This window comes from Pipistrellus hanaki, assembly GCF_964339955.1.
Source record: "Pipistrellus hanaki genome assembly, chromosome: 3".
Lineage (NCBI taxonomy): Eukaryota > Metazoa > Chordata > Mammalia > Chiroptera > Vespertilionidae > Pipistrellus > Pipistrellus hanaki.
Genome location: NC_140505.1, coordinates 83,760,107 through 83,785,275, shown reverse-complemented (window position 1 = coordinate 83,785,275; position 25,169 = coordinate 83,760,107). Strand labels below are relative to the sequence as shown.

The window sequence follows — 25,169 nt, the reverse complement described above, 5'->3', positions numbered from 1 at the left end:
ATGAGTAAAGTGTTTCAGTTTTACAAGATAAAAGGAGTTCTGGAGATGGATGGTGGGGATAGCTACACAATAACATGAATGTGCTTAATTTTACTTCACTGAATTTTACACTTAAAAAATATCTAGATGATAAGTTTATGCTATATTTATATTACTATAATTTAAAAAAAAAAAGAAAGAAAACCTAGTGTAGGACCACAATACTTGTTAACTTACTGTCAAAATTTAAAACATAATTCCTTACTGCTGTCTTAGCACCTCCTGATGTCCAAAGATTCTTCTGTTGGGCCTGTCAGTCATATGAGAATGCATTCTGGCATTTGTAAGAGGAGAAAAGGGTGTGTGTGTGTGTGTGTGTGTGTGTGTTTGGGGAAAAGAATGTGTAAAATAGTTAACAACAGAAAATGCCTCAGATGACATCTAATAAGCTTCATATATGCAACATCCAGATTTCACTGAAATTCCTGCCCCCATATCCCTGATTATTTTCTCAAAGAAACATTGGTGGGAGTATTGGAAAAGTGTGTCCCACTGTTGGAACTTCCAGATGCTTCTTTCTACTTTCTGCTCTGACACAGAATAATGCTACTTTTGCTCAGCCAGTAGCTAGAACAGAAGCCACCCTGAATGAGTGTATGTTTCTCTGACAAGGAAGGTACAATCAAAAGAACTGTTTTCTGCTTCAAGGTTCTGACACGTTGTTAACTCAGGCCCAGCCAGTTCTACAGATGTGTCACTGAGAATGAGTCTTCTTTCAAAGAGGTGGCTTGCTACCTGATGCCAGTCTCTGGCTTGAAAATACTCAGACATTTTCTATATTGACTATACTTTTAGTGCATAATAAAGTCAACATATAAATTATTGTGCCACACTACCCAAATGATAATGAAGTTCATGGGAGAAAATACACTACCATACATGACTGTTTGTATCTTTTCTTGTTGGGCTTCAACTACAGAAGCCATGGGCATTTCCTTCTAATTTTAAGTTTCATAATAAAAAGTAGCCAACAGTGTGAAATATTGGTTTTTCTTATAGTTTGCAAAATAGGGCTTACTGGGTATCTTTTGCTAAGTCAGACAGTTACATAGATGATCCTCATTTGCAAATTCCATATTTATAAATTTGCCTACTCAACAAAATATACTTGTAACCCTGAAATCAATACTCATAGTGCTCTCCAGTCATTCGCAGGCATGCAGAGAACTGTGAAAAATCCTGAGTTCCCAACATGCACAGTTCCAGCTAACAATGAGCAAGGAAACCCTCTGCCTTCTTGTTTCCGCTGTAATAGTGTAAACAAGTGTCCTTTAGAGTCTAGTCAGTGAAACATATTAACATTTTTGTGCTTTTTTGGGTTGCTTTTGCTGTATACAATGCCCCCAAGCAAGGTACTAAAGTGTGGTACAGTGTTCCTAATCACAAGAAGGCTGTGGTGCCCCTTAACAGAGAAAACATATTAGTCAAATTTCACTTAGCCATGAGTTGGTGGTGTGGACTGAAAGTTCAATGTTAATTAATCAACAAAACATATTAAATAAGTGTTTTTAAATAAAAACACACACAAATACAATAAAATACATTAAACACAATAAGTGAAGTTATGTATTGACTATTTGACAGGGAACCTAACCCTGTACTTACACTTTGGAGCAATGGCTCAGTTTTAGATAATTCAGTGTTCGAGGTGACTTTATACAACAGAACTACTGAGAATAATGAGGATCAACTGTAGTTACAAAAACAAAATATGCTAATTCAGTGAAGGAGAAAAAACAAGGTTATATAAAACACAACTCTGGCTCCTCAAGGACTGAGTGGTCAGCACATTGTTGGCTGTCATGTACACTCTCACAGGTTTTTAAAGGGATGCAACTCAAGGCTGAAAGAGGGCAGGTTTTCAATGTATGACTTTTCATTGTAGATTTATTTTTATTTTATTAGTAGTAGTTCTTTGCTCAAGTTTCCAAGAAAGGCCTCTTGTAGGAGTGGACATCTAGGAAACATTTGCAGAACATGTTTTTACATCCCTATTTACTCCTCTAGACTCTACCCCGAGGGTCTGTTCTGTAGAGCAGCCATTTCCACAGAGCCCTTTGCTTCCTAAAATCTCTGAATCTAGGGATATTTGCTTTTCTGAAACAAAATGCTTTATTTTACTAACTGCTTTGATTGTTTTCCTTCAGAGTTTCCATTTTTACTTTAGATTCTCAACCTAAGATAAATTCTTCATAAAATAAAGACGAAAGCCCAATTTTCCATGTTTTATGACAGGCTTATTCCAGAGCTGATAGATAGGGGTCAAATCTGGGAGAATCTTATGAAAACTACTGGCCTCAGAGCAATATCATTAGATTTGCACTGTAGGAGAATGGCTGGTGGCAGAATATAAAGTGTTCAAGTGTGTGTGCACACGCATGTGCATGCAGGGGGCAGGACGTTGAGTGAGAAGTTGGGGTAGGTGGGACTCTTGCAGTCATCAGAATTAGAAATGATAAAACTTAACTAAAGCAATGTCAATAGAGGTAGAGGGCACAAATGAGGCATTGACTATGAGATATTTTGAAACAAGAATTGATGAATTAGATATAAAGAGTTAGTATTTCTGTGTTTCATCTTTCCACCGGCATACCTCGTTTCATTGCACGTCACTGTATTGAGTTTCTCAAATATTGGAATTTTTTTTTTTTTTTTACAAATCAAAAGTAAGACCCTCCACTAAGAAAAAATATTATGACTTACTGAAGGCTCAGATGATGGTTACAATTTTTTAGCACTACTGTATTTTTAAATTAAGGTATATGCATTTTTTCAAAACAATGCTTTTGCAAACTTAATAGACTACAGTGTAGTGTAAACATACTTTTAATATGCACTAGAAAACCACAAAATTCATGTGACTCATTTTGTTGAATTATTTGCTTTATTGCAGTGGTTTGGAACCAAACCCATAATATCTCTGAGGTATGCCTGTATATAATTTCTTAAAATCATCTTAGTTTCTACAAATGTAAGTACTATGTCAGGTTCTTTATTTTTGTCTTGAGAATGTAAAGACCTCTTGAGTACACCAGGATACTTATTATACAGTATAAATTCACAATTTTTTTCACAGTTCCCTTGGAGGTGATGGTCAGAGACGTTACAGACTCAAGCTGTTCTAACACAATTCTCAGGGAATAAGGATGTGCTCTGAGAGACTCCATGCTTGGCTTTAACACATTAACTCAAAGACCACCATCTCTCAGAAGCCACATCAAATCTGAATTTTACCAAATGAACCATCCTGGCATTCTTTGGTGCCACAACCTGAACCAAAAAGACTGGTAGAAACATACCAAGGCACTTTATCATGTTTCCACATGAAACCTTAACTACCAGCTTCAGTAAAAGGCTAGTTTTCCTCTCTTCTTTTTGCTGCCACTCCAATGAAGCTTGGCAGCTTCACCCAACTTTTCAGCACCTCACTGTAACTACATCGGTTCTGGAACAACTGTCCTCAGAATGAACTCCCGAAGACGGAAGACGTTCATTCCCAGGTCCTGGAAGTCTCCATTTTTCTCTTTATATTGTGGGCATACTCCCAAGAAAAGCATTCACATTGAAGAGAATGTGAAACTTGTCTAGTTTGCCTTTTACTGAATGGTAATGGGTAACTCTGACATTTGCTAATGAATACAATGTACTGAGCAATGGCAAGATGAGTAATTTCTGAATACAAAAGAAAACCATATACCTATGCCAACAAATGAAAAGATATGTATGGGAGGGACTGGCTTCTAATGTCAGAAAATAAATACTGAGTCCCTGGTGGGTAGCTAATTTGGTTAGAGCATCCCAATGTGACAAGGTTGAGGGTTCGATTCTCAGTCAGGACACTACAGAAATACAGGAAAAAACTGATGAATGTATAAACAAGCAGAACAATAAATTGGTGTCTCTCTCCTCTCCTCCCTCATCTTCTCCCTCTAGAATCAATCAATTTTACAAAAAAAAAATAAAAATATACTGAGCTTTGAGAAGTTGTTATAAAAGAAGGTGGCAGTAAGATGACATTTAAGGTGATGCATTGGTAACCTTGAATCAAACAGAAGTAAATAAATAAATAAATAAATTAGTTGATCCTCAACTTGCCTTAATATAATTTATAAATTCTGAGTGGAGAACATCTGTTCCATGGGTAAATTGGTCTCTTTCTTCTCCAGAGTTGTCATTGTGACCAAGGGAAGGCTTTGATGGAAATTCCTGATGAAAGTCACCTGTTAGAAAAAAACAGACAGACAGAAAGCATGATTTCACAAATTGTTGAACAAAGTACAGAATACCCTGAAATGTATCATCTAATCATTTCAATTTTCTCTCTTACCTTTTAAGGAGGTATATGACTGACCCAAGTTTTCTCTTCCCTGAGTGATGTAAGAAAATGATAAAAGAAGAAAGAAGGAAAAGAAAAGCAAAAGAAACAAAAAGCCATAAACTAAACTTAAAAGTTAAAAGCTTCTTATGGCTTAGTGTTTTTTGAGTGTTTTTTCTTCAAAGAAATGAGCATAATTAAAAATGGTGGAGGAGTAAATGGATGCTGCACAAACACGCTCCCAGGACCAAACTGGATTTACAACTAAATTACAGGAAGACTCACTGGAAAGAACCCTGATAACCCAGGATGGAAAGTGGAGACAGCAGCTGAAGTTCCAGAGAGATATCTCAGCTCTGGAGGGTTCCCACTGAGAACTACCAGGTCTAATTCCTAAGCTGGGCTGCCCAGCAGAGAGCACCAGAACTGAGAAAGGTGCCCACAGAACATCTGCATGTGAAAAGCAGCAGGGTTGCTGTCTGCCAGGAAAAGACAGCTGAAATGCAGGCACCCTCTTTCTTAAAGAACCAAAACACAAAATTCCCTGTGCAGCCATTCACTTTGTGATCTGGCAGAGGGAGGGCAGAGTGGACTAGAGCTATGTGAGCAGAAGCCAGGTATGGGGGCTCTAGGCTAGAGTTCAGAAGACTGACACCCTGGTTTCCTGTGTTGAGTCATTCCCTCACACTGTGGAGGTCATCTTTCTCATGCAGACAATTGCTATCTAGGGGGTTTTGCCTAGGGAGTATACAGCTGAGTCACCTTATTGGAAAAAAAAAAGCCTTTTCCTAAAGTGTGGAGTTTCTGAGGCCCATTAAGAGATTGAGAATAAAATTAGCCTCCAGGTAGAAGCAATTGCACCACCCAGTTAGGAAAACTCTTGCCATATCTGTGGATGATTGCCTGAGGGCTTTTTAAGACTAAATCCAATCAGACTGCTAACGGGGCAGACTCAAAGCTGGGGACCTGATCTCATTAGACAAAAACAGTGTTTGCACTGTCCTGCACTAAAGAATGAGAGAGGCATAGATCTACCTTCTATGGTCATAAAATATATGGTCACAAAACCAAACAGGCACCCAAAATGAGGAGACAAAGAAACAATGCCCAAATTAAAGAGCAAGAGGAATTCTCCAGAAGAAGATATAAATGAAATGGAAATAAGAAACTTATCTGAAAAAGGGTACAGAATATTGATGGTAAAGATGCTCAACAGCTTGAGAAAAGATGTAGTAACTATGAAAACAGGAATAAAGGATGACATAACACAAATAAAGAACACATTGGAAGGCTATCATTCAAAATAGATGGTGAAATAAAGAGCTTCCTAGACACACACACACACACACACACACACACACACACACACAAAAGAAGAAAAAAGAAAAAAAAAGAAAAAAGGAGTTCATCACCACCAAGCCAGCATAATAAGAAATGCAAAATAAACTGCTGTAATGAGAAGAGAGAAAAAAACAAAATAAAACCTAGGCATACAGAATTAAAATGGCAATAAACAAGTACATATCAATAATAACCTTAAATGTAAACGGATTAAATATTCCATTCAAAAGAATAGTATACCTGAATGGATATGAAAACATGATACAACTATATGTGGTCTACAAGAGACCCACCGCAGAACAGACTTGTATAGGATGAGAGTGAAGGGGTGGGGAAAAACATTTCCATGCAAATAGAAAACAAAAAAAGCTGGGGTAGTAATATTCATATCTGACAAAATAGACTTCAAAATGAGAGACAACAAAAATCACTACATAATACTAAAGGGATCAACTCAACAAGAGGATATAATCCTAGTAAACATAGATGCACCCAATATATGAATATCTAAATATATATATAAAAACTTCTAGAGGACTTTAAGGGAGAGATCGACAATAATACAATCATAGTATGCTGATTTCAATGGCTAGAACTTCTAGACAAAAAATTAACAAGGAAATAGTGACTCTAAAGGACATAAAAAATCAGATGGATTTAATTGACATTTATACAACATTTCACCCCAAAGATGCAGAATATACATTCTTCTCAAGTGTAAAATATATATTAAAAAATCAGTGAAACCAAAAGCTGGTTCTTTGAAAGGATAAACAAGATCGACAAACCATTAGCCAGACTCATCAAGAAACAAAGACAGAGGTCCCAAATAAATAAAATCAACGAGAACAGAAAAGTAACCATTGACACCACGAAATACAAAGGATTGTAAAAAAAAAAAAAAAAAATACTAAGGACAACTATATGTCAATAAGTTGGACAAACTGGATGAAATGAAAAATTTATAGAAAAACACAATCTCCCAAAACTGAATCAGGAAGAATCTGCAAACATGAATAGGCCAATAGCAACTGATGAAATAGAAGCAGTAATCAAAAAACTCCCAGTAAACAAAAGCCCAGGGCTGTATGGTTTTACAGGGGAGTTTTACCAAACATTCAAAGAAGGACTAATACCTACACTCCTCAAATTAGTCAAAAAAATCCAAGAGGAGGGAACACTTCCAAGTTCTTTTTATGAGCTCAGCATTATCCTAATTCCAAAACCACATAAAGACACTACAAAGAAAGAATTACAAGCCAATATCCCTGATGAATATAGATGCTAATATTCTCAACAAAATATTAGCAAATGGATCCAGCAATATCTTAAAGAGATCATACACCATGACCAACTGGAATTTATTTGAGGAATGCAAAGCTGGTACAATATTTGGAAATCAATAAACGTGACACATCACATAAACACATTGATGTGTTTTTTTTACTAAAAAGTGCAACACCCCCCCTCCTTTTTTTAAAATTAAAAACTCTCAGCAAAGTGGGTATAGAGGGAGCTATTTCAATATGATAAAAGCCATTTAGGACAAACCAACAGAGAACATATTCAATGGGCAAAAACTAAAACCATTTCCTCTAGAAACTGGAACAAAACAGGGATGTCCACTTTCAACACTCTTATTCAACATAGTACTGGTACTGCTAGCCACCTCAATCAGACAAGAAGAAGAAATAAAAGGCATTCAAATTGGAAAAGAAGTAAAATTCTCATTATTTGCCAACGACATGCGATTGTATATAGAAAACTCTAAAAACTCAATTAAAAAACTACTAGATTTAATAAGTGAATTTGGCAATATAGCAGGATACAAAATCAACATCCCAAAATCAATGGCTTTTTTATACACCAATGATGAATTCTCAGAAAGAGAAATATTTGTAGATATAATATATCTACAAATATTTAGCCATTTTTTTATTATAGATATTTGTAGATATTAATATATCTACAAATATTTTCTTTTAAATAATGAATTTAAAGAACCTATATAAATCTTCAGAATGAAACAGCTTCTCTATTTACTAGCTGAATGACCACTGGCATGTACTTAAACTCTCTGAGCCTCAGTTTCCTCTATAAAATTGAGATAATCAGGGTTTTGAAGTTTCAATGAGATCATCTTCACAGATTAGCACAGTTCCTGGTGCATAGGAAATGTGCAATAAAAATTAACTATTATTATTGCCATATTTGTGCACATTGTAAACACAGCGCTTTCTCCCCATCTTTCATTCTCAGACCTTTTATGGGACTAAGGTGATGGCATGAGTCCTCTTTGACGATTTGCTCTTCTTCCATGATATTTGACATTGGGACATTGAGGCTAACAGTGTCTTCATCAGAAGGCTAGAAAGAAACAAGGCACTGCTTCATTCAAGGAGAAGTGTTACATGTAGTTAAGAGAATGCTATATGGTTAAAAAACAACAGAGTATTTTTAACATTGAGTAAAAGACACCACATACAAAGGACAATTCCATTTACATATGTTTAAAAACAGGCAAAACTAATCCATGGTATTGAAATCGGGATACTGGCTGCTTTTGGGTGAGTGGGTGGGCACATGGGTGGGGCTTTCTGGGGTCCTGGGAAAGTCCCCTTTCTTGAACTGGGAGCTGGTAATATGGTTCACTGTGTCGAGATCATAGACTAACATGTACATGTTTTGAGCTGAAATTTGGCTGGGTGCCTGGAGGTATTTGCTAACCTAAGAGCCATAGTCAGGGTGCTAAGGAGGACTTGTGCAACACCTGACAACTAAGGAAAACCTGCAAATATATCACCACAGAAGTCCTATGTCGAATCAACCATTTGAACAGTGACATTACTGTGAACTCTACAACACTAATTTACCAAAACACCATTAAGGTTTCATGTGGTTCATCACAGAAAGTAGACAGTCAACCTCTGTGACAAAATCTCATTTATTTACGGTGCACTATACGTGCTTTATAAATTAAGCTTCAGTTTATTTCCCTGTTCTAGGATGAGGCTGCTACATTAAATGTATAAAAGTGCTAAATGTCTTTGTGCAATTTTTGGAATAACACTGCAATTTGGTAATTGGAGTAAGTTTTTTCTGGGGGTATTGTTTCCCATACCAGTTGAAGTTTATTCAGAAAATGTCTGATTCTATTACAAATAAAATATGGCGCCTCATTTATCTTCCTATGTTTCCACTTCAGTGTTGTTACTTAGTGAAGTTTTCTAAATCACAAGGACCAGGAATCTCACTTTGGCTGATTTTGGCTTGTTCCTACATTCCTGAGGCTATGACTTTCAGAGAACAGTGTTCATTTACTTTTGGACATTACACAAATTGTTTAGAAACCAACAGAAAACAAATGTGCATTTCCTTCAATAAACAGAATTTTAACGAGGTCCCAATTTTTTGGCTTTTTTTTATCTTGAGAAAAATGTGTTTTTTACTTCTTACGGACAAACAGCAATAAAGGGAACCAGGTGTGATCCTTGAACCCCACAATGAGATAAAAATGGGGAGTATATGACCATAGATGGTAACATACTGCCAAACAAAGAAAAAACAGAAGACTACAATGATTAATTCAGAACCTTAATCATTCTAAAAAAAATTTTTTTTTGAGGTATCCTCAGGTAATGAGGCTACCATGTGAGAATTGTGCTTCCTATTCTATTGAATGTAATCTTCTCTATAATCCTTCTTACTTTCCATCTAAAAACTCAGCAAAATTTCAAAGATATGCATCTAGTTAAAAAGGAGAGAATAAACTCTTGGCTTCCTCTTTTAGAATGACATTAGCATCCTATTTACACTAAGTGGGAACGGAAGGATAGTGAAGTTCTTTGTGCAATGCTTCATTAATGAACTTAATTATCCTTAGAAGGTAGGTAAGGATAAAACAAAGTCTATTTTAATTTATTAGAAATAAGCTTAGGGTGAGTAATTTCTAAAACAATAGGGCACTTCAGGAGGCTTAGTAGTTTTAATAAAGCTAAGGGGGTTGAATTAAATTTAAAAAAAATATTCAATGTGTTGAATATTTTCTCCCCAGGGGAACCATAGTGAACTATTCATGTGGCTCCATGAAAGTAATTTTTATTTTATTAACAAGGCCTTTTTATCTACCTCCTAACTTTTTCTTCCTTTTGAAATATTCTAAGCATCTTAGTATTTTTTTTAATACACTGCTTTATAAAGCATTTTAAAAAATAAATTCAAATATCTTAGCTATACATTACACTCAAAGGTCTTGCAAGAACAGGAAATAGGCATTTTCCCTAGAGTCACACCACATACAATAAAAACATAGATTCCTTAGATGGGGTAATTGGGCTACTAATTATATCTTCAAAGAAGATTATAATGTCTCAAACTCTACAACCACAGAAACTCAGTAAGTTCCCTCACCAAGGGAAGATCTGATGCTACATCATGACTATTCCACCTAGCCCTTCTCCCTCCCCAGGTCAAGAAGCTCCATTTAAAGGTATGCTAGTGAAAGATTTGGGGAAATCCAATAGACTATGAATGATATAATAATTATGCTTAATGAGCTATTTTACCACCACTAGTATTAGAGGCCCCCTTAGCTTACAAATAATTAAACTTTTTACCAATAATCTAAAAACAGTTCCAGGAAACAAATAATGCTATAAAATGTATGGCTATTTATAAAAGCATTTTTGGGGGGGCAAACTACTAAAATGCAATGTACATTTGATTCCTCATTTATACATGAATATAACAATGTTTTTCCAAATTGCTCCATCATTTAAAAATAAGCATTTATCAAAAATGCCTCATGAGTACTTGTACATCACTTAGTCATTTCATAATATTTATTAAGCATTCAAAATATTCCAGAAAATGTGTGTGGGGAAGAGAGGAAAGAAATAGGAATCCTACTCCTGAGACATTTACAAAATATTAAAGACTTAGAAAAAGCTAACCATAGCTAATATTTATGTAACACTTGGAGTATTTCAAATTGCTTTCAAAACATTATCACATATTCCTAGGCAGAGGGTTAATGACTTTTTACCAGAAAGAAGTTCAATAAGTACAGCAGATTTATCTAAAATCAGAGAAAGAAAATAATCACGAACAGATCACAAAATTTACCTCTGTGGTTGATAATCGCTTATCTCCATTATCACTTCCAACTCCTGAATCAGAATCCTTCTTGCTGAGATAGATGCCATCAATATTGAATTCATATAAAAAATTAAAATCACAAAGTTCACAGATATGTCAATTTATATTCAAATATTGAGTTTGCTATACAAATTGTTATTATTACCACAAGGCAGCAAATCAATTCAGTATTAAAGGATGGTAAGATAAAGGCCTAATGAAAACCGGATACTTTACTGTCTAAAAGGAGCACAAAATAAGTTCTTTGTGTTCAGGGTTTCATAGACTTACACTTTCATCAAATAATCTGTTTTTTGAAACAGTTAACAATTTTCTTATTTTACTGATTCTAGCATATAAAAAAGCAAAACAAAACAAAACACAAACAAACAAAAACCCTAATTGTTTTTATGTCTTATGTTTTGAAATGTTGGTAATCTTTTTCTTAAATTTTATTTTAATCTTTATTGTTCAGATTATTACAGATGTTCCTCTTCTCCACCCCACCTCACCATAGCTCCCCTCCACCCAGTTCCCACCCCACTCCAGGCCTTCCCTCTGCCCCCCCACTGACCTTGTCCATAGGTATAGGGTCTTTGTCCAATCTCTTCCCACACCCCCTACGACCCCTTCTCCCCAGGAATTATCAGTCTGCTCCCTTTCCATGCCCCTGATTCTATTACATTCACCAGTTTGTTCTGTTCATCAGGTTTTTTATTCATTTGATTTTTAGGTTCACTTTTTGATAGATATGTATTTGTTGCCACTTTGTTGTTCATAATTTTTTATCTTTACCTTTTTCTTTTTCTTCCTCTTTTTAGAGAGTAACCTTCAGCATTTCATATAATGCTGATTTGATGGTGATGACCTCCTTTAGATTTTTCTTGTCTGTGAAGCTCTTTATCTGACCTGCAATTCTGAATGATAGCTTTGCTGGGTAGAGTAATCTTGGTTGTAGGTTCTTGCTATTCATCACGTTGAATATTTCTTGCCACTCCCTTCTGGCCTGCATAGTTTCTGTTGAGAAATCAGCTGAAAGTCATATGGGTGTACTCCCTTGGAGGCAACTAACTGTTTTTCTCTTGCTGCTTTTAATATTCTTTGTCTTTTGCCCTTGGCATTTTAATTATGATGTGTCTTGGTGTGGTCCTCTTTGGATTCCTTTTGTTTGGGGTTCTGTGCACTTCCTGGACTTGTAAGTCTATTTTTTTCACCAGGTAGGAAAAGTTTTCTGTCATTTTTTCTTCAAATAGGTTTTCAATATCTTGTTTTCTCTCTTCTTCTGACACTCCCATAATTCCGACATTGGCATACTTGAAGTTGTCCCAGAGGCTCCTTATACTGTCTTCATATTTTTGGATTCTTTTTTCTTTTTGCTTTTCTGGTTGCATGTTTTTTGCTTCTTCATATTTCAAATCTTTGACTTAATTCTTAAGATCTTCTAGTCTGCTGTGGAATCTCTGTATATTATTCTTTATTTCAGTCAGTGTATGCTTAATTTCTGATTGGTCCTTTTCCATGTCCTTGAAGGTCTCAATAAATTTCTTGGAGGTTTCTAAAAGATTTTTTTTTCATTTTTTAAATAAGGTTATTATATGTGTACATATCTTACCATTCCCCCCCTACCCTGACTCCCATATATGCCCTCACCCCACAGAGTTTTGTGTTAGAAGATTCTTAAGTAAACTTATAACTGTGGTTTTGAACTCTATATCCAGTATTTTTCTTTCATCCATTTCTTTCATTTGTGACTTGTTTCTTTGTCTCCGCATTTTGGCTGTTTCCCTGTGTTTGTTTCTATGTACTGGGTAGCTGCTAAGTCTCCTTGATTTGATAGAGTGGCCTAGTGTGGTTGGTGTCCTATAGGGCCCAGTGGCTCAGCCTCCCCAGTCACCTGAGGTGGATACTTCTTAGTGCACCCCTTTGTGAGCTGTGTGCACAGTCTTGTAGTTAACCCTTGATTGCTCTTGGTATCACTGGGAGGAATTGGCTGTGATTACCAGCTGTGTCTACACTGGAAGATCTGTTTGTTGTGCTGGAAACACCCTTATGGGGCAGTACTTGCTTCAGTGGGGCTTTGGTGCTCACTGAGTCTGTCCCTTGAGTGTGTCTCTTATGGGTCTGAAGAGTTGTAATCTGATATAGTCTCACACTGACCACGGGGTACACTGGCTTTTGGAGCTCCAAGGAGGTGCAAGGTCAGCCTGTATAGACAGTGGCTGATTCCTCCTCTTTGTATGGGGTTTGGAAGTGCCCAGACAAAACCCAGCTGTGAAGCAAGACAGGCTGCTGTTGCCGGGCTTTGGGCCTTCTTTTGGAAGCTCTGGGCTCTCTCATCCAGCTGCAGTTTGACAGGGTTTAGGTGGAGAGAGGACAAGCCATTCATATGCAAAAGCTGATGTACACAGCTTGGGTGGGGTTGTAAATTGGGTGGGGCAGGGTCTCTGGGAGTCACCAGGGTGGAGCAAACAGCAATGGCTGCCAGTCATCCCTGCACCAGAGAGGTCCCAGGTCTCCTCGGCCCACGCCCCCATGGAGGGACAATGATCTCTGTGAGCACCTCTGCAAAAAAGCTGCCCTCATGTTCCTGTCCCGATGCCAGACAGTCCAGTTTCTCCCCGCATGTGCCTGAGTCCCCCTGAGTCTCACCCGGAACTGGAGTTCAGAGCAAGCGGGAGCTTGTATCTCCCTCCCGACTAAAAGAGCAGCACATCCAGGTGCCAGCACTTTCCGCGCCTCCACACATCTTCCCAGTCTCACTGCACTTTCTTCACCTCTGCAGCTGTGGAACTTCCACTCAGCCAGCTTTCCTGCAGTTCTGGGTGGTAGTTGTTCGGCCTTTTAGTTGTAATTTTGATGTGGCTGTGAGAGGCAGCAAATATAGGTGTTTACCTGTGCCGCCATCTTGGTTCTCTTCTAGAAATGTTGGCAATCTTGAATAATTCTGTAAACTTTAATCCGGTGACTAAATTTGATGACATGTTTAAAAAATAATGAATATATATATTTTAAGCAGTATATAAAGGCACCACTAGGGTAGTCAGAAATTTTAAGTCACTAGTCCTCCTTTTTAATAAAAAGTTAAGGAAAGATTTCTGCAGTGAAGACTTCTCAAAAAACAATCTGTATTTTATAAGTGTTCAGTGTGGGAATTTCATTCTCTGAAAATTCAAGGCCTGATTTATGCGAACAAAAGGCCACGGACATGTGAAAGTATTCTAACACTTTCATTCTAAATAGGAAATGGCACACGATATATTCTGCATTTTAAAAAGACAATAAAAAAAAAAAAACCTGCAGTTTTTCTTAACAATGTTCCAGAAGCATATTAAAAAAATAATAATTTTAAAAAGGCTTGATATTGTTATTTTAATTGATAAGCTAAAGATACCTATGTTTATTTATTTTAACACGTTTTGATTGATTTTTAAAGAGAGAGGAAAAGAGCGAGAGATAAGATCCATATGAGAGAGAAGCATTGATCAGTTGCTTCCTGTACCATGATCCAACCCACAACTTGGGCAAGTGTCCTGATGGGGAATCGAACTGATAATTTTTTTAGTTCACAGGACATTACTCAACCAACTGAACCACACCAGCCAGGGCCCTATGTTTATACTGTAGATCATATATCATGTATCATATATACACATGCACATACACACACACACACACACACACGAGAGTACACATACACACAGCTCTCAAGAAGAACTGATTTTTTACTAGGAGAGAATAAACAAGACTCGAGAAATATAAAAATGTTATCAATAACATCCATTTTCTCTTTCCTATTTCAAAAGTTTCTGAAACTTTAAGTTACAAATCTGCCTTGGTTGAATGAAGCAAAAAAATTTTTGTTTACTTTAGTTACCTGGAATACCTCGGCCTAAAAAAAATTCTAAAAGGGGCTTTGAGCCAGGGCAGCCACACTCACCTGTCTTCCATATGCTGCTGTAATTGTGGCCTCTCCATCGTGTGCAGATAAAGGGAGTCAGTTGTTTTAATCTGACAGGCTTGTATGCTCAGATACTTGAATATGTGCACTTTGCCCTTTGTGCAAATCTATGGAGAAATTAATAAAACATATCTATTTTTAATGGCAAAACACTAGATATCTGACTCTGTATATTATAATTTTTGCATTTTCATTCTAAGTAACACTTCAACAATGCACACCAAATTTGACCTCTACAAAACATAAAAATTTAGGCAGTCATTTCCTCCAAATTCCACTTTGAAGAGAAAGTCATACTCAAGCAATGTACTAATTTTTTAACTAAAATGCCAAATCATAACAGAAATGTGTTTAAGTATAAATATATGAAAAATATAGAAGTCAGCTAACTGACCAGAAAAAAATTTCAATTCTGAAAGCATATATATTTCATTTTTTCTCAAAGATTAATATTTGAACTTGAATCTTGTCTCTAAATAACCAATAATTATATTTCAAAATACTTAAGATCCATTTTCCAGCTAACATTAAAGTAGGGACTATATTAATTTTTTACTCCATGAAAAAGTTTCAAATATATATACAAATAATAAAATAATCAAACATAATTCTGGATTAGTGAGCCCCAATGCTGGCAAATGGACTTGATGTAGAAAAGACAAGTTATTGTAGTCAGATGCATCCAAGGTTTCATCTTTTTAGAGACTGTAACTGCTTATGATCATGTCTAATGCAACATTAAATCAGCAGAATATTAACAAACTGGCTCTGCCAAGAGTTGCCTGAGCACACTGATAGCATATCCCATATATCTCTGCCAGCCCCCTCACCTGTGCTGGAGGAGACTGCAAAGGGTTATTTTCAAGTAGTAATACTTGCAGCTGCTTCATCTCTCTAAAACAAATGGGAATCACGAGCACTTTATTGCAGGAAAAGTCAAACTTTACCAAGGGAAGATCTACTAGTTCTAAAGGAACAGAAAAAAAAAAAAAAAAAAAAAAAAAAAGACAAGAAAAGAAAAAGGAAGAAAAAGAAAAAAAACACAAAACTCAGAAAAGTAACAAGATTAAATGGCCAAACATTCAGAAATTTATTTTCTGCTTATCAGTAAAAATGTCATTTAGCACAATCAAAAGCAAGCTGTTCATTAGGAATATATAATATATGCATAGATGTAATATTTTACCAAAGGGGAGGGGACACCTTTCATTGGAAGTCCAATACATTTGAATTACTAGTTCTGAGAAGAGCTGAAAATGTGATATTTACAATATTTATTGTTTAAAAATGCTTTTTATCCTCCCAGATAAACAATCACATAAGCCACACCACACAGAATATGTTTTAACTTCAAAATGTTTTCAAGCAGCACTATGGTAGGCAGTTAGACATGGGCAGAGCAAGAATGATGGGCCAGGTTCAGAGGTCACTAGGGTGCAAAGCCCAGGGTGCCTAGCAATGGACAAGTGTAGGGTGGGACCTTGTCCCCAGGGTTACCTTTTCTCCCTTCGCATAGGACTTGTCTAGTGGTTTAGAACCCCTGACCTTTCCTACTTAGAGATAACTTCTAGGTTTCAGTTGTATTTCAGCTCCAGGCCCAAATAAGTAACAAAACTAGACAAGCATGGTGGATCTCAGGACCAGCTGAATTGGATAATCACCCCCAGTCCCGGTGCTGAACAATCAATCAGTGGAAATCCTAACCCTGAGAGCTGCTGAATATTCTATTGAGATCATTCCCTGCGACCTCCCCTAAAAATCTTCACCCTTACAACCCTTAGGATGGAGAACTTAAGGACTGCTCTCCCTCCTGGGAACATGCCTGCACCTTTCCCCTTCCTCTTCCTTTACCCTTCCCCACTGGCTTGTTACATTTCTCACTTCCAAACTCCAAGGCCCTTCCTTTACCTCCATAACCAGTTTCCTTATCACATTTCTTCTACAAATTACTTCTTCTACTTCTGTGATTTTCTAAATAAATATTCTCTTGTAGTTTGAGTCTTGACTTTGAATTCTTTCTTAGTGAGAACTCAAGTACCAAGGTTGCTGAACCCAGGTCCGGTCTAAACCCACCTGCTGCCATTCTGGACACTGCCAACAGTACTTGATAACATAAGTAATATGCTAATTATAAAATATTCTTATCCGTTTAATGTATTAAGGCTGGCATGACCTCAGAACTACTTACAAAAAATATATTCATTTTTTAACTACACTTTAAAAAATAAATGCTATAATATCTAATTCAGAATCTGCAGTGAACCCTGTAATCCTGATGATAGGGCTTTCTTCTGCCTTAAGATATATAATATATATCTATATCTAAATCTATCTATCTATAGATAGATATAGATATATATTATATATCTTAAGGCAGAAGAAATATAATATATATATCTTAAGGCAGAAGAAATCTATATCTATATCTATCTATCTATCTATCTATCTATAGATATATAGATTTTCTATTGATTTCATAAAGGAAGGGAAAAGAGAGACAGAAACATCAATGATGAAAGAGAATTACTGATCGGCTGCCTTCTGCACACCCCCAACTGGGGACTGAGCCTGCAAACAGGGCATGTGCCATGACTGGGAATTGAACCTCAACCTCCTGGTTAATAGGCCAATGCTCAACCACTTAGCCACCATGGTCAGGCTTTATTCTCCTTTTAAAAAGTCTTCTGTGACTCCACAAACAAGACAGAACATTATATTTAGCTTCAAATCCCCACCCAGTAGCATAGTAATTTCAAGCATTCCAACCGGCATTGGCAGCTGCAAGAAACAAGTCAAATATATTCCATACAGCAACGAGGCTGAGCCAGGCCAAACAAGTAGGTGGCATGGGACGACCCACTAGGATCTCTGCGTCAGAGGCTCCAGAGGGTTCATTTCAAAACAGCCTTGCCACATTTGTTATGGGACCTGGTAAGGGTTGAAACAGGGTACTTTCAAATACTTAAGGATTCCAAAGAGGAGGAAGGGCAGAAACTATAAATAGAGGAGAAACCAAAGGCAGTGCCCTGGAATAAGAATTAACACTATTCCTCCTCCCCATCTAGATTGCCCCAGGATTTTCACTTCTCTAAGAGATACTAACTTTCAAGTTCCACCAAGAGCCACTAGCAACCAGTATGTCTTCTCCAGAATTCTACTCCCTCTGGGTTGTAAAGACTTTCCTTCTTTTATGCCTTAGTGACTACCTTGTATTAAAGAAAGGAGTCATGGGACTGCAATGCTGAATAAGGCAGAAGAACATGGAACTCAGCAGGTCCCAAACTCAGGTCCAGGATGGGCAGCTGAGTTAGAGAAGCCCAGGAAGTGTACTCTTTAAGTTGGCTTGAGTTCACTGCTCTTCGGGCCAATAGCAAAATAAATTATTTGCCGCAGCACACACAGTGCTGGTGATTGCCTTGAGAAAAGGGCTTTGAGCAGCAGGAGGTGGAGAAGAGAGAGGAACAGTTTGGAATCCAGAAAGTCAAAAGAAAAAAAAAAGGGGGGTAAAGTAAGCTCCTTTTTCACTTCATGGTTTTTTTCTATTAAAACAGGTAAGAATTAGGGGAGTTATTTATAAAAAGAGTACAGCATCTGCTTGCTAAAACCTCTAGTAATATTAATCCTCCTCTGTGATGATTAGCTTTACTCGTGAAACTTAGGTTGCCATTTTTTTTTAAAGAATAGTTTATTTATTTATTTTTTAAGAGAGAGGAAGGAGGAGGGAGAGAGAAAAACAAAACATAGCCCCCCTACCAGGGATGGAGCCCACAACCTGGGCATGTGCTCTGACTGGGAATCAAACTGGCACCTCCTGGTGCAAAGAAGGATGCTCAACCAACAGAGCCACATCGGGCAGAGCAACCGTGGCAAGTTTTAATTGGACTTGAGATCTTCAGGAATTCTTTGCCACTTAAAAGGAAGACTTTTTTAAAGCAAAACCAAAAGGATGAATTCCTGGAAGATATAGCAGAAAGGAAAGGAAGGCCACTTACAGGTAAATAAAGCAGGAATAGCAATGACCAGCTTAGTTTTGGAAAACTAGAACCTGACAGTTTCATAGTAAGAAATTGGAGGAGAAATGACAACTCCAGCCAGGAGAGGTCAAAACAAACAGCAGAAAGAGAGAGTAAGGAGGTGGAAAAATTAATCTCACTTTTCTGTCCGTTTTAAAGAGAGACAATGAGCCTTGCCGGGATGCTCAGTGGTTGAGCATCAACCCATGAACCAAGAGGTCACTGGGTTCCATTTCTGGTCAGGGTGTGCAGGAGGCAGCTGGTTGATGTTTCTCTCTCTCCATTCCCCTCTCTCTAAAATTAATACAAACATTTTTATTTATTTATTTATTTTTTTAAGGAGGGACAAAAGCCCTAGCCAGCTTGGCTCAGTGGATAGAGTATCAGCCTGCGGACAAAGGGGTCCTGAGTTTGATTCTGGTCAAGTGCACATACCTCGGTTGCAGGCTCCTCCCTGGCCTGGGCCGTGGTCAGGGTGCATGCAGGAGGCAACCAATAGATGTGTTTCTCTCACATCGATGTTTCTGTTGAGGAGGCTAAAAAGGGCTAATTCCAATGTAACCCTGACATTTGGGGTGGTAATCTGAATCCATGCCAGCAAGCTCAGTGTACATTCCTGATAACCTATAATTAAGTCACTACCTCCTTTCCAGATACAAGTCTTGCAGAACCTGTTACTGTGAACAGTACACTGCCCCAGCGAGAGGGTCATTAATGCTGGCACCAGGCCAGACCATCAGATATGGCCTGGAGACCCCCAACACCTGGAGCCTTCTTGCAAGGCCCGCAAAAAGGACCAGAGGCATAATCCATATTTGTGGGACAAAGACCACAGGGAGATATAAAGGAGAGCCCCATGCATGTTTCTTCACTCAGATTTGGAAAGCTATTCCCTGAGTCCATTGGTGTATTAAAGTGTCCCTCCTTTTCTTTAAAAAGCATCGCTTGGTTTTTCTTTCGTCTTCTGCAACACTGTCTTTCCCTCTCTCTTCCATTCTCTTTAAAATCAATGGAAAAATATCTTCGAATGGGGGCGGGGGGAGACAATGAATGAATGAATGGTTACTTTAATCCTCTGTTCTGGCCCTAGGAAGAATAAAATACAGTCCCCCTCTGCAGCCTTTATATACAGTTGTCATGGACACTTAGGCCACAAACATTACTCCCCCTCCTCAAACTGAAAGCATGTGAGGAGGGATTCTCAAGAAGGAAAAACAAGTAAGTAAATATGCAAAGTCTTTAAGTTCCCTGCCTGAAAGCATTTTCAATGCTCTTTTGTTAACAGAGTTCTCCAGAGTAAAGCAAAATGAAACTTGATATTCGGGAAGAAATATTTTTAATGATTTTCCAGTACACTGATGTTTTAGCTTTGAGTGGATTTTAAAATATTGAACCTGAGTAAACATACTTATGGAAAGTATAGAAATTTGTAACTGATCTTTTTAGGGAAAGGAATGCTTTTAACGTAAGACAGTAAGTAGTGGTAAAAGAAATAAAAATCTTAATTTTGTAGATGCACTTTCCATACATTTCTATACTATTACAAGGCAACTGTAAAGAAATTAAATTAACTTTTCCTTTTGAAAAGAATAATTAAATGATTTGTGATGATTTCTCAGTGATTCACATGAGAGCTTAAATTTAAATGAAAGCTTTCTTTTGTGCTATGAAAGGTGATCTGCCTATAAATTATAAGTAAGAGTTTTCTCTTTGTACTTGCTCAAAGGAAGGAAAACAATTTCAAACATTAAAAAATGGGATTACAGTGACAAAATTAATAATTTATATTTTTATACCAAGTCATCTCAGGTAATAAATCTTTATACTAAAACAGTTTCTAATTCTACTTCTTTAAAATGCTAGTCCAAATGAAAAAAGGTAAAGACACTTAAACCTTCCATTTATAAAGTGCATTACATTTCATAAAATTCTTTCTCTTTTATGAGTGCCATATTCTTGCCTCAAATAATGAAGCATTTCAAGTCAAAGATCAAGAAGCAGAAAGAGAATAATAAAAATCAAGCAGCTTTCAAACAGCAGCATTAGTGTCAGATTAACCAAATGCTGACTGTTTCCAAATATGTATGTTTGTTCTCTGAGGCATATTTTTTTAGCATATATTTGAAATCAGGAAAGCCTAGTGTCCTTAAATGCAAACGCTGGAAATCAGTGTTCTTTGAAAACCAGAGGATGTTTTGGAGGAAGCATTGTGTTCTATTGCTCAACTCACTCCTGATTCAGAACCAAATAAGTATCCCGAAATCTGAAATTCTGATCTTCTACCACCTACAAGGCTGATTGCCAACATTCTTAATTTTATAATTTGAACTCCAACATACGTATCAGGACACTCCCTGGAAGCCCTCAGCAGCAGGGCTGTCTGAGGAGCTCAGCACTGAGGCTCTGGAGCCATCATTGCTTCCAGGCTTGGAGAAGTTCACCCAAACTATTAGTGACATTAGTCCAAATACCACTCCAAAGGGCAGTGAACTCTCCTGAAAAAATAGATTTCAGACACAGGGTTTTCAACCAGGACCCCCAGATCCAAAAAACAGAAACCCTCACAGTCAGATCTACAGGACCAAACATGTCAACTCAACTGTTGGCATGATGTTCCAGAACGTCACAAGTCCACAATAAAAACAATTCATGTTGCTTCCTGTATGGACTGACTAGTGTTCCCCAAATTCATATGTTGGAGCCCTAACCCCCTAGTGCCTCAGAATGCAACTATTTTTGGAGACAGGGTCTTTAAAGGGTAATTAGGTTAAAATGGGGCCTTTGGAGAGGATGCTAATCCAATATGTCCTTATCTCTCCTTCTGAGAAGATATTAGGACAGAGACATAGAGGGAAGATGATGTGAAGACACAGGGAGAAAATAGCCATCTACAACCCAAAGAGAGAGGCCTCAGAGAAATCAAACTGGTTAATCCCTTAATCACAGTTCCAGCCTTCAGAACTGTGAGAAAATAATTTTTTGTTGTTTAAGCCACTCAGTTTATGATACTTATGGGAGCCTTATCAAATTAATACACACACACACACACACACACACCCTTATACAAGGGAATGTTCTATTGCTGTGCCCCTTGACTAAAATTACAACGTGAATATAACTTTTCTGTCATCTGCATGTGATGTTCAAATTATAATATTAATAGGCATACACAAAGCAAACAAAAAATAATCAGTCTCCAGTTTTATTCAAACCGCCCTCCCCCCCCTTTCTTTTTTACCTTGTGGTAAGACTTTAAGGTAATTCCTTCTGACATTTAGTTCTCGTAGAGATTTCAATTGACCTATCTGCTGGGGCAAGGCTGTGATCTCGTTGCAGCTGACATCCTGTATAGAAAGCAAGGAGAGAAATAATAAATGCCTTTTTCCAGAAAACCAAGCACTTCATGGGAAATCTCCTTAAGGAATTTAAATGTGAGGACAAGTACACAGGAGACTTTCATATTGTTCTCTAGGTTCCTAACCAAGTAAGGCTGAGCATAGAGGAGAAGCAGAAAGTTCAACAATTTAAACAATCTCCAAGGAGAGGAAAGGGAAAAAAGAAGGATGTTGGTAGCCTCCAGCAGCTACTCTTGGCCTGCCGCTTTCACATGCTTCGATCTCATTTCATTGTCACTTGAAACTCATGAAGCAGTATTACTAGCCTAATGCTTACAAGTCAGAAAAATGAAGCTCAGAAAAGTGGTCATTTGTCTAAGTCTTGCGAGTGTCAGAGCTCACACTTGGAACAAATGACTATCCCCACTATTCAGCCACTCTCCCATAAAACCTCTAAATAATACCTTACCAAATGCTCACATTTTACAGAGAAAAACTATAAATAGCAATGAATTCTTTGGATACACTATTGATTTTAAATGGAGTTATCAATAGAGGGCTGGAAACCTTGGACCTGAACACCTTTATCTACATTTTACAAACAAGTCTGTGGGGTATATAGATTTGTCTTCTTTGCTTTGGAAGATTAATATTCTATTAATTATTTATTTGAAACACCTCTCAATGCATGCAAAATGGAAGCATGACATTTAAAATCTTATATGTATATCATTATTATCTTCCTTAATCCTACTCTTTCTCTTGTCTCTGGAAGCTCTCCCTGCTCTCCACTCCCTCATCCCAGCATGCAATACCTGACTATTTAGTCAGGGGTAATGACCTCTTTTCCCTTAGACTTTCAAATAACAGTTAAAAAAAGAAAGAAAGAAAGAAAGAAAGAAAGAAAGAAAGAAAAAGACAACAGCCAACACAACAAGAGCCGTTCAGTGTGAATTAATCAAAATCATATCCTTTTTTTTTCAGATCAGCAAAAAATATATTTCTTGGTGTCATAATTTTACTAAATAGTTTATGTGTGCACCATGAGATGAAAAAGGTTGAAAATTAGTGCTCTAGACCAGCACTTTTTCTCAGCTAGACACTATAATGGTCTCCAGATTGGTTTCCATGCTTAATTCTCCTCCCTAGATCCATCCTTCCCAGAGTGAAAATTTAAACAGTATAAATTTTATTGTCATTCACCAACTTAAATATTTGCAACAGCTCCTCAGGACAAAGTTCCAAACTCTGCAGCAAGACCTAGGATTCAGGTCTGTATTTCTCCAACACCTTCTCCCTGAATGCCCTCCCTTGTGTACTATACTGGATTGGTGCTGCGTATAGTTCCCAGTGTGTGCCAAGCTGTTGTTGCACCGTCCCAAAACTTGTTCAGGCTTTTCCCTTGTCTGGAATGTCAATCCCAAGTATTGTCTTCTTGTCCCATCTACTCATCTTTCAAGACTTAATTCAACCCTCGCCTCCAGGCTGAAACCTTTTTGAGGCTTCCACCCCCTCTCCTGCTCCAATATAACAAACACCCAGGGAGAACAGATCACTTTTCCTTTGTAGTCATTCAGATAGTCTGTTACTGTATTTATCTGTTCAAGTGTTTCTCTTTTCCTGAAAGTCTGTGAGCTCCTAGATGGCAGAGACCATGTCTTATTCACTCCATCTCTTGGTGCCAAGCAAAATGCCAGGTATAAGGTAAGGAATCAATAATTTTGGATAAAATTCTAAGCTTATTGCTGTTGATACTCTAAAATGCTGCAGTTTACTCTTGTCTCACTTAAGGAGGAAGGGAGGGAGAGAGGAAGGAAGGGAAGGAAGGAGGGATGGAGGGAGAGGGGAGCAAAAAAGATATAGGTAGGCAGCATTTTCACAGCATGAAATCTCACGAGATTGTAATCCCATTTTTTGTGTGTACTATAATCATTTTGCACTTCATTCATTATCCTCTGGTTAGCCAGAATTTAGGATATCCTATTTCTCTACATATAAGGTAAAATTTCCAACATATATTTTTAACATAATGACTTTATCAAAGAAAATCAACTTCCCTCAGCTATTAAATACTTATTTATCAGTAGGGAAAATGATAACCAATATACTTTTTCTTTTTTAGAGAACTTAACATGATAAAAGCGAGTTTTACCTTCTGAATTATAGAATTGGACATCTGAAGACAATTAGAAACACAAAATCCAATTGTCCACTCACATTTTAAAGGGTATTTGGTGAAGGACAGATTATTTTAATAATACCTTTCACTGATGTCAGTTACTTCTTGTTCTGTCAAAATACAGAAAATATGCCCAGGCAGATCTAGCGTATAAGTGAGATAAAGACTTTTCATTATAGTATAGTAAATATTGTTGAAAACTCTATTTTCTCCCAGTTATTGAACTTGCCAAATTTAAGAAGTTATAAAGTCCATTAAAAAAAAAAATTTGAAACCCTTAGGTAATTATGTCTTGATTAGCTGGGAAAGAAGAAGGAGAGAGGAAAAGATAATAGTGTAGATGCTTGGGGATAAGATATTTCCATAGAAAATGTAAAAGCAATATTCCTAGAGTGGCCTGGTTCTCTAGAACATGTCTGTCCATAATTAGCCCAAGATAAGATAAGGTTGTGGTTTTGTTTGTTTGTTTGTTTTCTAGTTCATTAAAGAAAAGAAGATTTAGGAAGATAAATTAAAAAAGAAAAAAACACTAATGCCTCACACTTCTGAAATTAATTAGAATTTACTATGCTATGAATTCCAGATTCAGTGGCTTCTTAGAATAGTCTAATGAATTCCTTATGAATTATCTACTAGCCCTAAGCTATGTCTTAGAGAAAGAAAATTATTTCAACTTTCAGTGAAATCAAATTACCTTAAATTTAGTGTAACAATATTACAAATATATAGGTAAACCAAAAAAATGAACCATAAACATAGAATACATATTTACTAATTCTACTTTTTTTTACAGAGGAATAAATCTAGTTATTAAATACTTGAACTTAGGTTTTTATGGACCAGCCAATTCAAT

General features: G+C 37.0%; 1 protein-coding gene across 7 annotated transcripts in view; it reads right to left on the bottom strand.

The window, feature by feature from the left end:
• LRCH1 (leucine rich repeats and calponin homology domain containing 1) overlaps positions 1-25,169 on the bottom strand; it is a 189,535-nt gene that overhangs the window by 47,231 nt on the left and 117,135 nt on the right. For all 7 annotated transcript variants that reach the window (XM_084879336.1, XM_084879340.1, XM_084879338.1 and 4 more), the window contains exons 4-9: positions 22,041-22,146; positions 15,620-15,756; positions 14,769-14,896; positions 10,820-10,883; positions 7,957-8,062; positions 4,135-4,259 (exon numbers count right to left, since the gene is read on the bottom strand). In XM_084879336.1, coding sequence (XP_084735462.1) covers positions 4,135-4,259; positions 7,957-8,062; positions 10,820-10,883; positions 14,769-14,896; positions 15,620-15,756; positions 22,041-22,146 — 666 coding nt within the window. The remainder of the gene's footprint in view (positions 1-4,134; positions 4,260-7,956; positions 8,063-10,819; positions 10,884-14,768; positions 14,897-15,619; positions 15,757-22,040; positions 22,147-25,169) is intronic.